Source organism: Suncus etruscus, chromosome 14, assembly GCF_024139225.1.
Source record: "Suncus etruscus isolate mSunEtr1 chromosome 14, mSunEtr1.pri.cur, whole genome shotgun sequence".
Classification (NCBI taxonomy): Eukaryota; Metazoa; Chordata; class Mammalia; order Eulipotyphla; family Soricidae; genus Suncus; species Suncus etruscus.
Genome location: NC_064861.1, coordinates 902,097 through 915,457, shown reverse-complemented (window position 1 = coordinate 915,457; position 13,361 = coordinate 902,097). Strand labels below are relative to the sequence as shown.

At 47.0% G+C, this 13,361-nt stretch overlaps 2 protein-coding genes across 2 annotated transcripts in view; one reads left to right on the top strand and one right to left on the bottom strand.

The window, feature by feature from the left end:
* Nucleotides 1-3,930, bottom strand: part of DPYSL3 (dihydropyrimidinase like 3) — a 61,021-nt gene extending 57,091 nt beyond the window's left edge. Inside the window, exon 1 of the mRNA XM_049786910.1 lies at nt 3,858-3,930. Coding sequence (XP_049642867.1) covers nt 3,858-3,896 — 39 coding nt within the window. The 5' untranslated portion in view covers nt 3,897-3,930. The remainder of the gene's footprint in view (nt 1-3,857) is intronic.
* Nucleotides 1-13,361, top strand: part of PPP3CA (protein phosphatase 3 catalytic subunit alpha) — a 1,090,725-nt gene that overhangs the window by 790,774 nt on the left and 286,590 nt on the right. The window lies entirely within an intron of this gene.

Genomic DNA, 13,361 nt, shown 5'->3' with positions numbered 1-13,361 from the left:
CATTAGTAAGAAAATAAATCGCATTAAACATTCACATACCCCAAGCAGTTCCGTCGGGGTATGCAAATGTTTAATGCGATTTTTTTTCTTACTAATGCGATTTTTTATTGCGAATATTCAGTAAGCGAAATCCCTTATGTGGCCCTGCCTCACCCTGACTTTGCCTCCTGCGACCCCCAGGTAAATTGAGTTTGAGACCCCTGCTCCAGTTCATGGTTCATTTCTCTCCTCAAAATAAATCCCATAGTACCCACAGTCTCACATTATAATCTCTCCCTGCAAGTCAGATAAATGCAGTCTGCCCTCTGCCACGGACAGAATTATTTCATGTCAAACTCCTGTCCAAGGATGTGTCTGCAACAATCCCCAAATTTCATTCAAACACAACACAACCTCTATTGCACCTCAAATGCATCAACTGCCAGAAATCCAATTAGCATCTGCAAAAGCCAGTTCTTTTTGTGTGTGTGTGTGTGGGGGGTGGCACACCCGGCGGTGCTCAGGGGTTACTCCTGGCTATCTGCTCAGAAATAGCTCCTAGCAGGCACGGGGGACCATATGGGACGCCGGGATTCGAACCAACCACCTTAGGTTGTGGGTAGGTTCAAAGATGTGTATCACAGAGGAAGTTGAATGGGCACGTTAGCCACATCTTTAAAAAATCTCTGGACAGGGGGCCTGGAGAGATAGCACACAGCGGCATTTGCCTTGCAAGCAGCCGATCCAGAACCAAAGGTGGTTGGTTCGAATTCCGGCGTCCCATATGGTCCCCCGTACCTGCCAGGAGCTATTTCTGAGCAGACAGCCAGGAGTAACCTCTGAGCACTGCTGGGTGTGGCCCTCCCCAAAAAAAATCTCTGGACAACTGAGACTGCTTACACAAAACCCAGGTTTGATTTCTAGGGTTGGCCCCCAAATTCTTTCTGTATACCTGGAAAACTGACTTCACCAGTCTAGGCTTCCACTCCCTTTACTGATACAGGTTTTTGCAGAGACTTTAAGTTAGCATGTATTAATCACTAGAATTCCAGAGTCAAATCTCCATCTGGTCCTGAGGTCAGCTTTGACTTGTTGCTTAAGTCAAGGAATACAAGGACTCTGCAACTTTCTATTTGCTGAAGTGAGATGGTAGCTGTTATCCACAAAATAGTGTGTTTATTTCATGCAAATATTCACAAAGGTAAGAGAGACTGTGTTCTGGGGTTTTCTTTATAGTGGCAAGAAAAATCCATTGCACAGGTCCTCTCTTCAATGGAGGCCATCTGACTCTTGCTCCATAATCGTCTCAATAACCAACACCAATCCATAACCAATTACCAACTTTGTGGTGGTAGGATAAGAGAGTCCAGGCATATGCAGGTGCAGAACACGCACACACTTGCAATGTGGTCAGGGGTGTACTGTTAGAGTCCAGCACTGGTTAGTGCTCGAACCCGGGACAGATGAATTAGCTTTTCTACAAGTTTTGTTTTGTTTTGTTTTCAATCTATGATATTGGGGCAACAATTGTGTCTCTTAGGCACGGCTGATTCAAGGATGCAACAAAACAATAATACAGGGTCGGTCAGCACATAGAAAACAGTGATAGAAAATAAGCACTCAGTAGGTGTGTGCTCTTCTACTGCAGAACAATGTTTAGTTTATGCATGATCACCTGGCATCTGTGTGCTAGACATGGTGCAGGTAGGTAGTCCCTTCTCTCATCTACTAAGCAACCGAAATGCTAGCCTCTGACATTGGAAATGAAGATCCCACTCTGGGATCTCTGGGACTTGGGGTTAGGAAGGCTGTAACCTCAGGAGGATGACCAAAAAACATGGAAGAAAAAAAAAAAAAAACCTTCAGAAAGATTCCAAAATGGTGGGAGAGAAGAAAGGTACAGGCCCAAAAAAGACTCGCCCATTAGTGCTCAGATTATAGTGATACTGAAGCTGCTGGGTGGAGCAGTGGTCACAGGAAGGGCTCTATCTAGGAAATAAAGAATTCCAATCCCATCATTATGTCATTGTTTTTTAAATGGACTAGAACTGACAATAGAGGCTACATGTTAAATGTAGTTAAATGTCAAACTATCTATCTGAACCCACATATTTTTATGTTTTAGCAAGATCAAGTATGCAGATAGCCACCATCACCTAGAGATGCAAATGCACGGAATAGCTTATTCTAAGATCCCTTCCTCGTGGAAGGAACTACTAACACAAAAGCATGAGAAAAATGTACAAATGGGTTCCTTGGCCTTGAAACTGAGACAGCCTCTTCCGCCATACCTCTCTTCTCCCCAATATTATTTCAACAATGAATACCAGGCAGCCTGGCTAGAAGAAATTCAGCACCACTGTTCATTCCCCTTGCTGCTGGGGCAAACGCGCCCCAGCTTCAGGCAGAGGCAGCTCTGCAGCACCACGCCCCACACCAGAGAGAAAGGACAGAGCTGCACAGAAAATGATGGCTGCACCCCAGGGCAGAGCATCCAGGCAGGAACAAAAGGGAACCCCTTGCAAACCGGGCCCTGGAATCGGGCATAACCACATTAATTGGGGCGTGGGAGGTGATGGAAGGCTCTTTATCAAGGGCAAATCATGTCTCTTTCCTTAGAGGTAGTCGAACATTTCGAAGAATGGGTGTGGCCCTCAGTACCATGTCCAGGCTGTGGGGGAGGACAATTGCAGTCTTCAGACTAGGAAGGAGAAAAATAATCTATATATTTTCTGCTTCTACTAAGCAGTCCTGATGAATGCAGGCGAGTTCTAGGGCAAGAAGCATCTACACAGAGAGCCGGAGTCGAGGAGTATGAAAAATGGAGCTTGTGTTCCGACCAGTCTTTTGTTTGTAATGAGACTTTGCACAGCTCTCTGCAAGGCAAGTGACTAGCAGAGTCAAAATGCGGTGCAGAGGAAGAGACCCAACGTCAGCTTCTGGCAATGTCAAGGATGGTCGGGCTGGAACTCGATCCCTCGCCTGACCCCAAGGATGCCCGGTCTCTTGCCACCCTGCACCCTCCAGAGTGTTCCTTCACCGGGCAGGGGTGCGGCTCAGGAGAGTGGCGGAGGCTCAGGTGCCCGAGGAGGCAGAATGTCCCCACGAGCCGGCGAGTACAGGGGAAGCAGGAGAGCACCGTCCTGCCGGCGGAGGGGCGGGTCTCGCGGGCCACGGCCGGGAGCAGGAGCAGGAGCCGGCGTCCGGCGCAGGGCGAGCGAGTGTCCGCGCACCGGCGCCCGCCGGACCCACTGCCCGCGGCCGGGAAGCGAAGCCAAGCGCGGCGGGGCCAGCTGTGCCCGAGGGCGGCTGCCGGGCCGGTCGCCTCTTTGTTCGCGTGGCAAAGATGGAGAAGCCCCCGCCCGCGCGCCCGCGCGCCCACCCGGCCGGGACCCGCCGCTTTGGGCGCCAGCGGCCGGCGTCAGGGCCCGGGCGGCTCGGCTTCTCGGAGAAGCGGAAAGTCGCCGGCGCCCGGCGCCGGCCGCGCGTTCCCCCGGGCGGAGCATCGTTGCGCGCAGCCCAGGGGACCCGGAGCGCGGAGCAGCGTGTGTCCGTCGCGGGGGAAGAGGCCCGGGGTCCCGGGGAGAAGGGGCGACGGAGGAGGCTCGCGCCCCGGGCGAAAAGCAAAGGGGCGCCCAGTCCCCGACCCGACGCGCGGGCAGCGGGGTCGGGGTGCGGGCGGGAGGGCGGGAGCCGGCGGCCGCCCCCCGCGTGCTCGGGCAGGGCTGTCACCCGCAGGCGCCCTCCACGCCCCGCGCCCCTGGGCGCGCCCCCCGGGGGGCAGCGGAGGGACCCCGGCGGCTGGGCGCGGCTCGGCGGCGGGTGGCTCCGAGTCCCCGCGCCCCTCTTTGTGTCCGCCGCCCGTCCCCGGGGCTCACCGTGATGCGCGGGATGTTCTTCTTGCCCTGGTAGGACATGGTGGCCGGACGCGCGGCGGTCCCTCCGCGGGCGCCTCTCCTGGGCTGCTCGGCTCTGCGGCTCCGCTCGGCGCCCGATCAGGTGGCGGACGCCTCGTGGGCGCGTGGCCTCGCGCCTCCGCCCCTCGCCCCGACACAGACAATGGGGGCGCCGCGCCCGCTCGACGCCCCGCCGGCTCCCCCGCTCGCTCGCTCGCTCGCTCCGGGGCGCGCCCGCGGCAGCCTCCCTCGGCCCGGAGTCGGTGGACTGCGCTGGAGGGACGGAGTGGAGCGCGGGCCGCCCGCTGCGCCGCCGCCGCCGCCGCCCCGCCACGCCCCGCCCGCCCGCCTCCCTCCCGCGCCTCCCGCGCCTCCACGCCGCGCTCCGGCCGGCCACCAGGAGGCGCGCGGGGCTCGCTGGCCGCCCTCCCCGGAGTCCCCGCGGCGCCCCCGAGCCGGGCGCCCCTTTGTTCCGGACGCCGCCCGCCGCGAGTCCGTGTGTCCGTGCGTCCGTCCGTCCGTCCGTCGCTGGGCCTCCCAGTCCTGCAGCCCAAGGAGGGCACCGGGTGCGGGTGGGAAGGGGCCCTCTGCCACACACACACACACACACACACACACACACACACACACACACACACACACACACACACACACACACACTTGAATAGCCGGCGGCCTCTCTCCCTCTTTGTCCCTAAAGTCGCCACACCCCACCCTCAGCCTCGGGGCGTCCCAAGCGCTCTCCGTGGCCGGCGCTGGGGACGCTGAGGTCCCGTTTGCCACGCGGCCATCTCGCCGCCCGACGGGAGGTTCGCTTGGCGACACAGAAGCTCGCTCCCGGAGCGGCCCGCGAGCAGGGCTCAGACCGCGGCAGCGGCGCCTCCTGGGACTCGGAGGGGACCCGCAAAGCCGCAGGAAGACAGAGCGCACTTAAGCCCCAGCCCGCCCCGAGACTCCCTCCGTGCAGGAGCCCCGAGTTCCGCCACTCTGGGCACCTGGAAGAAGGCCGCCAGCCGGCCTCCTCAGGCGGACTCCCCGCTATTGCCGCGACCTCGGGCAAAGGTCACCCCAGGCTCGGTGGAGGGAAAGCGAAAGGCCCAGGCACACCCCGACGTTGGCCTTTGTTCTGGAAGCCGAGTGCTCAGACCGTTCGTTAGCGAGAGCTGTGGCACTACAAAGCATTCTGCGGACTGGCATGCGAGTGAACAGGAACAGGGTAAAAAAGAGCATTAGCTATCTGCTAGGAAACCCCATGAAATGCTTTACTATCTTTCTCATAGACTTTTACAACCCCAAACTGGCTTAAAAGGATCTCGTGAATTTTTTTAAAAAGCAAAAATAAATAAGAAACATCTACAGACCTAAACAAATACCATCCGCCCCCCCCCTTTTTTTTTCAAGAAATGCCATTTTTAATCCCCCCCTTGGGTTTCTTCGCATCCCAATTATCTCTTGTTATTGTCCTTATGATCCGGAATACTCCACTACATAAATTTGAACCCTATTTTAATTACTTGTTGATCACGTGTGTATAGTGTCTGTGTGTTATTTCAAATTACAAGGTTGTACTAAGCTCTTTGTAGTCATGCAAAAGTTTGCATGCAAAAGGTAATGCAGAAGAGAAATTGTGTTGTCTTTGGGATGAGACTGCTGTGACTAGCCAGGCCCAGAGATGCATGATGATCAGCTAACTAGTTCAAGCTGTAGCCCTGGTACACACTGGTAAGTTGTTGGTTTGTTTATTTATTTTTTCTTTCTTTCGCATCCCCTTCAATTAAACAGAAACCCAAGGAAAAAAAGAAGGCACCTACAGACACAAGAGGCCTCTGCGTCTGGCCAAGACAATGAAAATTAAAACGAGTATGGCTGTTTGCCACAGCAGAATGACTCTGAATGGTTTGTTTTCCTTGGATTCTCAGCTTGGCTTGACATGGCCAAATACTATGAGAAAGAGAAGGGGAGACACTGAAAGCATGTAAACCTTCAGTTTAGTCACCAGCCCTATACATCCCTAGACTTGCACATCTTTGGCAAAACAACTTTATTATTTTTATTATTTATTTATTTATTTTTATTATTTGATTATTTATTATTTTAATAGCCCTTGCTCATGCCAGGGCTCTCACCATTATGACTTCTGTCCTGAATTCACATGCCAGGATATGCTAGGAGTTTTGCCTTTTAAATATACCCAGACTGTTCTTTCTATATATAAAACTTTTCTTCCTTTCTAGCCACCAACACCATGACATGGACCTCCTAACTGGGCTCTTCTTTTCGGCATTATTCTCACATCTAGACTACTTAACTTGCCCTGTGCTCTCTACACATTATTATTTTTCTAGAATGTTTAAGCTTCACGGAGATGAATAAAATTTTCTCCCCAGTCTCATAGGGTTCACTCTATATCCTATCCAAAAGCTTTGTTTTATCTACTGAACTTCATGTAACTTTTTATCATATAGCATGTTAATTTGTATTATTCTTTTCCCTATCACAGGAATATAAACTTTCTGAGGGCAGAGCATTAGTCTCTTTTACAATGTTCTTTGTCCTGAGTGTGAAACAGTGAATCCACTGAAATTTATTATTGAGCAAAAAATTTGATAAAAATAGAAGTGAATAAAGGGTGTTTTTGTTTTCTTTTGTTTTGTTTTGCTGTTTTGGGGCCACACCCTGTGACACTCAGGGGTTACTCCTGGCTATGCACTCAGAAATTGCTCCTGGTTTGGGGAACCATATGGGACTCAGGGAAATAGAACTGTCCTAGGCCAGCCACCGCTCCTGCCCCAGAAAGGGTGTTTTTAATAGTATCTGAAGAAAGAGTACATTGATAGAATCCGGACTTTCCTATAATGAATACTATATGCCTGGAATGTAGAAGCCAGAAAGTCCAGGGATTAAGGAGTTTACTTTGCATGAAGCCAACCCCAGTTTGATCCTCACCTCCACAATGATAGTCCACTCTCCCTTCCAACAACAAATAAAAACCATTTATAAAGGAAGAATAACACATTTATGGCATTTCTAAGCCCTCTTAGTGTCCTGGTTCTCAATTTCATTATGGGCAGGAGGCACTCCTAGCAGTTCACTGGATAGTTCTCAAGGAGCATGCAAGCCAGGAGCCCTACTGTGGAAACTTGGGCACCAGGGATACAAATATTTTAGTAAAATGATATAACTGTCCTCCAAGGGCTTCCTTGCTAAGGTAGGCACACATCAAGAGCAAATCAGATAAACTATATAGTGTTTAAATTGTTGGCAAGTGCACTGGGGACATAGAAAGCAGAAAAAAGTTGGGGGGAAAGCCATCCTCATATCTTAAAAATGAGAGGAATTTTACATACAGCACTCTCAAAAGGCCACATAACATGAGGGCTAAAGTGGAAACAGAGAAATAGTCAGATGGTAGGGATATTTCCAGGTAAAACTAACATTATCTGTTGAAGGATTTCACTAGGGTGTAAGATTAGAAAAAATAAAGAGTTCATGGATGACTTGTTGACCTGAAAAACTCCTTTTCATAGAAGGGGACATATGCGATAAAAGGGGCAGGGGAAAGTTTAGGAACATATGTTGGTGGCATTCCTCCTAAACAGCAGGTGAAATATAGAACAAGTAATTGGAAATTGGAGACTGAGGAGAAAAGGGGTTGAGCCAAGAATGATTTCCATAAAGAGTATTGTCCACTTTGTTCAATTCTGTTAAAGGTTAATGAAGATGGAAATAATCAGAGTATGAAAATAATGCCAAGGTCACCCAGAACATATAAATTGCATACCTTTTTTTTTTTTTTTGCATTTGACAAGGTAAATCATTTATTTCACACTGTTAGTCCTACCACTCTCATTTCTGCATACCTGGAATACTGTCAATTCAAAACTCTTGTTCAAATGGTGACATTCCATACTAACAGGATAAAGAAAGATATCTGCACAGAGGAGCAAATACAATCTCAATATATGGATGAGAGGTGAAGAGTACCTCACATTTCCAAACTTCAAACAAACCCTTTCCACGAAAAAGAAATTCTAAAATTTCTTCTTTCCCACACCAAATGGCTTATCTCATCACCCAAATAAACCCTTAATTTCCAAATGAACCCACAGAAGGTCATGAGCTACTTGATGGTGTATGGCAGGAAACAGCCATGTCAAGTATCTTCAGGCCAATACATGATTTTGAGTCTGCCCATCCAAGGATGTGCATTGCCGAGGGCTCCAAGGACCTCCTGTACTAAGTACATACTCAAACTGGGCATATGCTCCTTTAGCACAAGGCTGTTCCAAAAGTCTCTTCCCCACTACAGTGTGTATGGCGCCCTTTTGTCAAGATCATCAGAGCAGATATGAGCTCTTTCTGTAAGGTAAAAGAAAGCAGACACCACACACCAAAATCTTTCATGCTCAAAGGTCAATGTATTCAGTTTCTTCCCATGTAGCACAGGTGTTGAAGTGCATTAGTTCTTTCCCAGACAGACTGGACACCTTTGAGCATCCACTCACGGTCCATATTCAGTAGCACAGTGAAGAGAGAAGCCATCATATACTGACCTAATGTTGACAAAATTGGGGAATGTGCGGGGAAAAGCAGCTAGCTAGTCTTATCTACTGTCTCTTCTGTCAATCATTGCCAAGTGCACGCAGGGTGTGCCGAATCTGTTCCAACGGCTGCTGGTTAAAGCCATTCAGATCTGCCCAAGGGGAGGAAGGCACAGGAAAAGAGGAGAATGTCTTGTCCTAGGATGGAGTTAAGAATATGGTGAGCTGGGCGAAACCATTCTCCTTAAGATGCCATGCCAAGCAGAAAGCCTCCAACGAAGCCACCAGTCACGAGAACGTTCTTCACCATCTCCTCTGCTTTACTCTTTACCTCCACGGGTATCTGATTGCTCTTACGTATCTTCAGCTGTTCCTTGGCTTTAAATTGCATACCTTTATATATATCCTCAGAATAGTTTTTTAAAAAATATATATCTGCATGAGTACATGAACTATCCATGTTATTTACTCAGTGCCTATCTGCATCTATATGCAGAATGGTCTCAGTAAAGTTAAGGGTATCAGTGAAACCTGATTGGAGAGTTGCCAAGAGAAATCAGAGTGGGCACTGGAAAAAGGTAATCTAAGCCTCTCTTTCAGGGGATATTATTGCCCACAAGGACAGGATATGAAGCGATAGCTAGAAAAGAAAGTGGAATCTAATGGAAAAGAATAATAGTGGTTAAACAACATAAACTTCACTGATGCTGGAGAGAGATGAACTAACACAGGTGACATCTAGTGTTCAAATGCTGTGCATGTTCAGGAGCAAGGAGCAGAAATTCTGAGGAATGGAATAGTTATTAGCAGGCAGACAACTCAGTCAAGTTCATAGCAGGATTTTATGGAAGTTCTCCTCTGATGTGTCCCTTTTCATAAGATGTATCCTATCACATGACACAGAGTAAAAGAAAAATTAGAGGGAAGAAGAATTGGTATGGGATCATTTTATAGGAGAGGAAAAGGGAGGTACTGGAAGACAAGCTGCTGTGCTCTGATACTGATAACAATGAGGCTTCCCTTCTGAGACTGGCCCCAAAGTTACAGAGAAGTGGCAAGCAAGGTTAGGAAGAAAAATGTATTCATGTTAACAAGAGTTTTGCCTGAGTGCTCAGAAGGAATCTCCAGTATTCAAAAAGGAATCTGAGGTGGAAGCTTTAGGGAAAGAGAATCCAGTGTGCCAACTGATGGCCTTTGAGCAGACTGAGGACAGCAAGCCAACTGAAGATGAAATGTAATTATTCTTGTAAAGCTCTTAGCACAAAGTAATTCAATTAGATAAAAACTAATGTGGAACAGGTAGGTGGAAATTGGAGACTGAGGGAAAAGGGGTAGAGCCAGTTAAGATACATGGTTTTGGGAGTTGTATGTAGAATATGTGCACATATTCATTACTTTTAGAGTCCTAATTATTATTTGCCAAACTAGTTTTTGTCAGAGACTATGTCTTTGTTATCTTACAGTCCTTGGCTCTATTATACTGCTTAGAATAGAATAGAATATAGAGTAGAATTTGTGTGTGTGTGAGGGGTGTGTGTGTGTGTGTGTGTGTGTGTGTGTGTAGTATAGAATTAGAGTAAAATTTGTGTGTGAGGGGTGTGTGTAGAATAGAATTAGAGTAGAATTTGTGTGTGTGAGAGAGAGAGGGTGTGTGTGTGTGTGTGTGTGTGTGTGTGTGTGTGTGAGAGAGAGAGAGAGAGAGAGAGAGAGAGAGAGAGAGTTAACTGCATTGGGATAACTGAAAAGAGAAAGCAGTAGAAAACATGCCCTATCCTCCTTCCAATTACTAACAAATCTCAGGTGTTTACTTACATTATTTTTTTTTAATTTTATTGAAGACAAAGATGCAAAGAGAGGACAAGGTGAAATTACAGTGGTAAGGCAATCACCCATAGACAGAATTCTCAAAGAAATCCTCTTGCTGACACCTTAATTTTGAATTTTCAGCCAAAAAAAAAACCATTAAGAAAAATAAAACACGGGGCTGGAGAGATAGCATGGAGGTAAGGCATTTGCCTTTCATGCAGGAGGTCATCGGTTCGAATCCCGGCGCCCCATATGGTCCCCCGTGCCTGTCAGGAGCAATTTCTGAGCCTGGAGCCAGGAATAACCCCTGAGCACTGCCGGGTGTGACCCAAAAACCACCAAAAAAAAAAAAAAAAAAGAAAAAGAAAACAAAATACATGCACATTTACTTTGTCCCTCAAGCCCTCAGATTGCAGTACATTATAACATTTCTTAGCAGTACACAATGCAATCCAATGCCACAAAATTTATTAAATTAAGCTTTAACATTAAAAGCTATAGTATTGTTGACACAACCGTTCATAATACTTTATTTCATTAAGGATGAGTCAAAGGAGCACAGCAAAGACGGTGTTAGTGTGGAAATTGTTTGCATAGGCCCACCAAAGTATAGGGGACATGGGAAGGAAAAGCCTTGGCTAAATACAAGGAGACCTTACCCCTGAAGTTATCTGCCATAAGACCAACTCTAGGCTCCAGACATATTGGGTTGTCCAACCCAAGTCATTGTCTGTAGTGCCAATATACTTTTATTTTTCAGACAGTCAATGTTGTTGGTGTCAGGTTTCTGTAGCCAAGGATCTTGGAATATGTCCATATCCTATATAAAAGTCAGGATGATGTGGAGTACCCTTTAGTTTCACTCACAATTAGAGGGTGATGCAGAGTGCTCGCTCATTCCTGAAAGCAGGTCATTGTTGTTAAGTCCTCTGTGTGTTAAAGGGAAGTCTCTGTTGAATAGGTCTATGCCAGAGCAGTGGTAGGGTCTTCCCTGGTAGAGGATTGCTTTCAAGTGATGTAGTACACAACCATGGTTGTTTTGTAGATGGCATCCCTGGTTCAGGGGTAAATGGACAATGTCCATTCTTCTGAGGCCTGAGCCAGGTCTTTATGACAATGTTCAGGGTGTAAGGTCCTACTGCATTACAAGATTTGAGTGTTCCCATCTCTATTAGATAAGAACGTGTCTGTATATAATTTCCCATTTTAATGTGCCTATGCAAAGGAAGAACAATACCACATGGCAAGATTGATGCCTATGGGGACGCTAGAACAAGTCCAACAATCCAATTAACTTGGTTCTAATATAAACTTTAAATGGAGGGACACTTCTACAAACCTCCTTATTTAAGAAATAACAAAGAGAAGGAAAGAGGAAATAGAGGGGAAATTTTGAAATAGTTGGGTGGCATATTAAATTCAGTGAAAGATTTTTGTATTAAATTCAGTGAAAGATTTTTGTTTATGATTGACCTGTATGGTATTGAAGGCAAAATGGGTAAATGAGGGAAAATGATGGTTGAAACTGAGGCAGAAAAGGACTAGAAATGAGCTGTGTGGGGCAATGGATATTATATATATATATATGCAGGTGGACTCCCCCCCTCCCTACTCTGTGAGAGGGGCTTGAGGAGGAGGGCTGGCAGATATCTGGCTTCCAGATCCCTCGCTGATTCTGGAGGCCAGCTCTTGCCAGGTATGGGGTTTGGGGAGGCCTTCTCCCTAGCTTGGGGGCTGCTGGGAGGCTTGGCAGGCCCTCAGCCATCCCCCTCATTCTCCCCTGAACTCCAGGCCTTCCCTGGGTGCCGGCCCAGGTGGACTCTATAGGTGTCATCAGGCTTTCCCCCTCCCTCTCCCTACTCTAGGGGGGAGGTGTATGGGGTGGAGGGCGGGCTGATGCAGCACTGGTTTTTGTTGGGACAGTCACTGGCAATTTTTTCTCATTGGTCTCTATTTTAAAAACCGAGCGGGGGCTAGCACCCCTGCGAGTACAAGATATATTGATAATATTGCATGCATATATTTTATATATGCATAATATCCATTGCCCTACACAGTTTACTTACGCTTTTAAACAGTTTTCAAAAATATTTTACATTTTAAAATAAATCTGTATTTTGCTATGTTAATATAGGAAAATGGTTCATTCTGTTTAAGGATGAGGATGAAATATACTCCCCAAACAAATATGAAAGAGTTTTTAAGGAGCAAAACCAACATAAAAGAATCTGTGAACCCTGGGACCAATAAAAAAGACCCTAACCTAGGCTTCGGCCTAGGATCAGTACAAACACCATGATCTTCAATCCCAGTGGTCTGACTGTGACAACTGTGATGGAATAGAACTTCTGGAATCATAATTTAAAATTCTAAAGCAGGCTTTGCCCTAGGATCTGAGCAAAAATCGAGACCACCAATTATAAAAGTCTGAATACAATAACAGTGATGGAGCAGAACTTCCTGAACTATAAAGAAAGTCTATTTCCAGGCCTCGTCCTATGATCTGTGTAAATAGAAGATATCAAGTTAAAAAGGTCTGTTTATATTATCAACAACTGAGTAGAAAGATGTCTGGCTTCGTAAAATAACTTTGGGGGAGAGAAAAAGAGTGTATATGGAGCCAGTAGTGGTTCTCATGACAGTATGTTTCAAGGGTGGAGAAACACGAAATCTCTTAGGCCAAGGGAATTCCCTTTCCAACTTCCCCAATACTTACTATGCCTTTGCAAAAAGAAGAGGAGGAGGAGGAGGAAGAGGAGGAGCACAAACCTTTTTATGTAGTTGTTGACTGGGCCTTTTTTGTATTTGCCAGCTTTGGTTTTTATTTTTATGTTTATTTTGGTTTTTGTCTGTTTTTTTCCTTTCCTTCTTCTTTTCCATTTTCTATTTCTATATCTCCAACAGAACCACATTGATTGAATCATCCTGTTCAGCCTCATAAACTGAGGAGGGAAAATGACTGGTACCAGGTCCAGACACCCGCATGAACATTTAGTGGAAATAAAAAATGTACAGACCTGAACATCAAATCCAAAGTCAACAACAAAATCTATACCTAATCCACAGCAAGCTCTACTAGTGGGGATCAGTCACAGTAGTATTCTGGTGGGTAAAGGAGGGAGATGCATACTGGGAACAG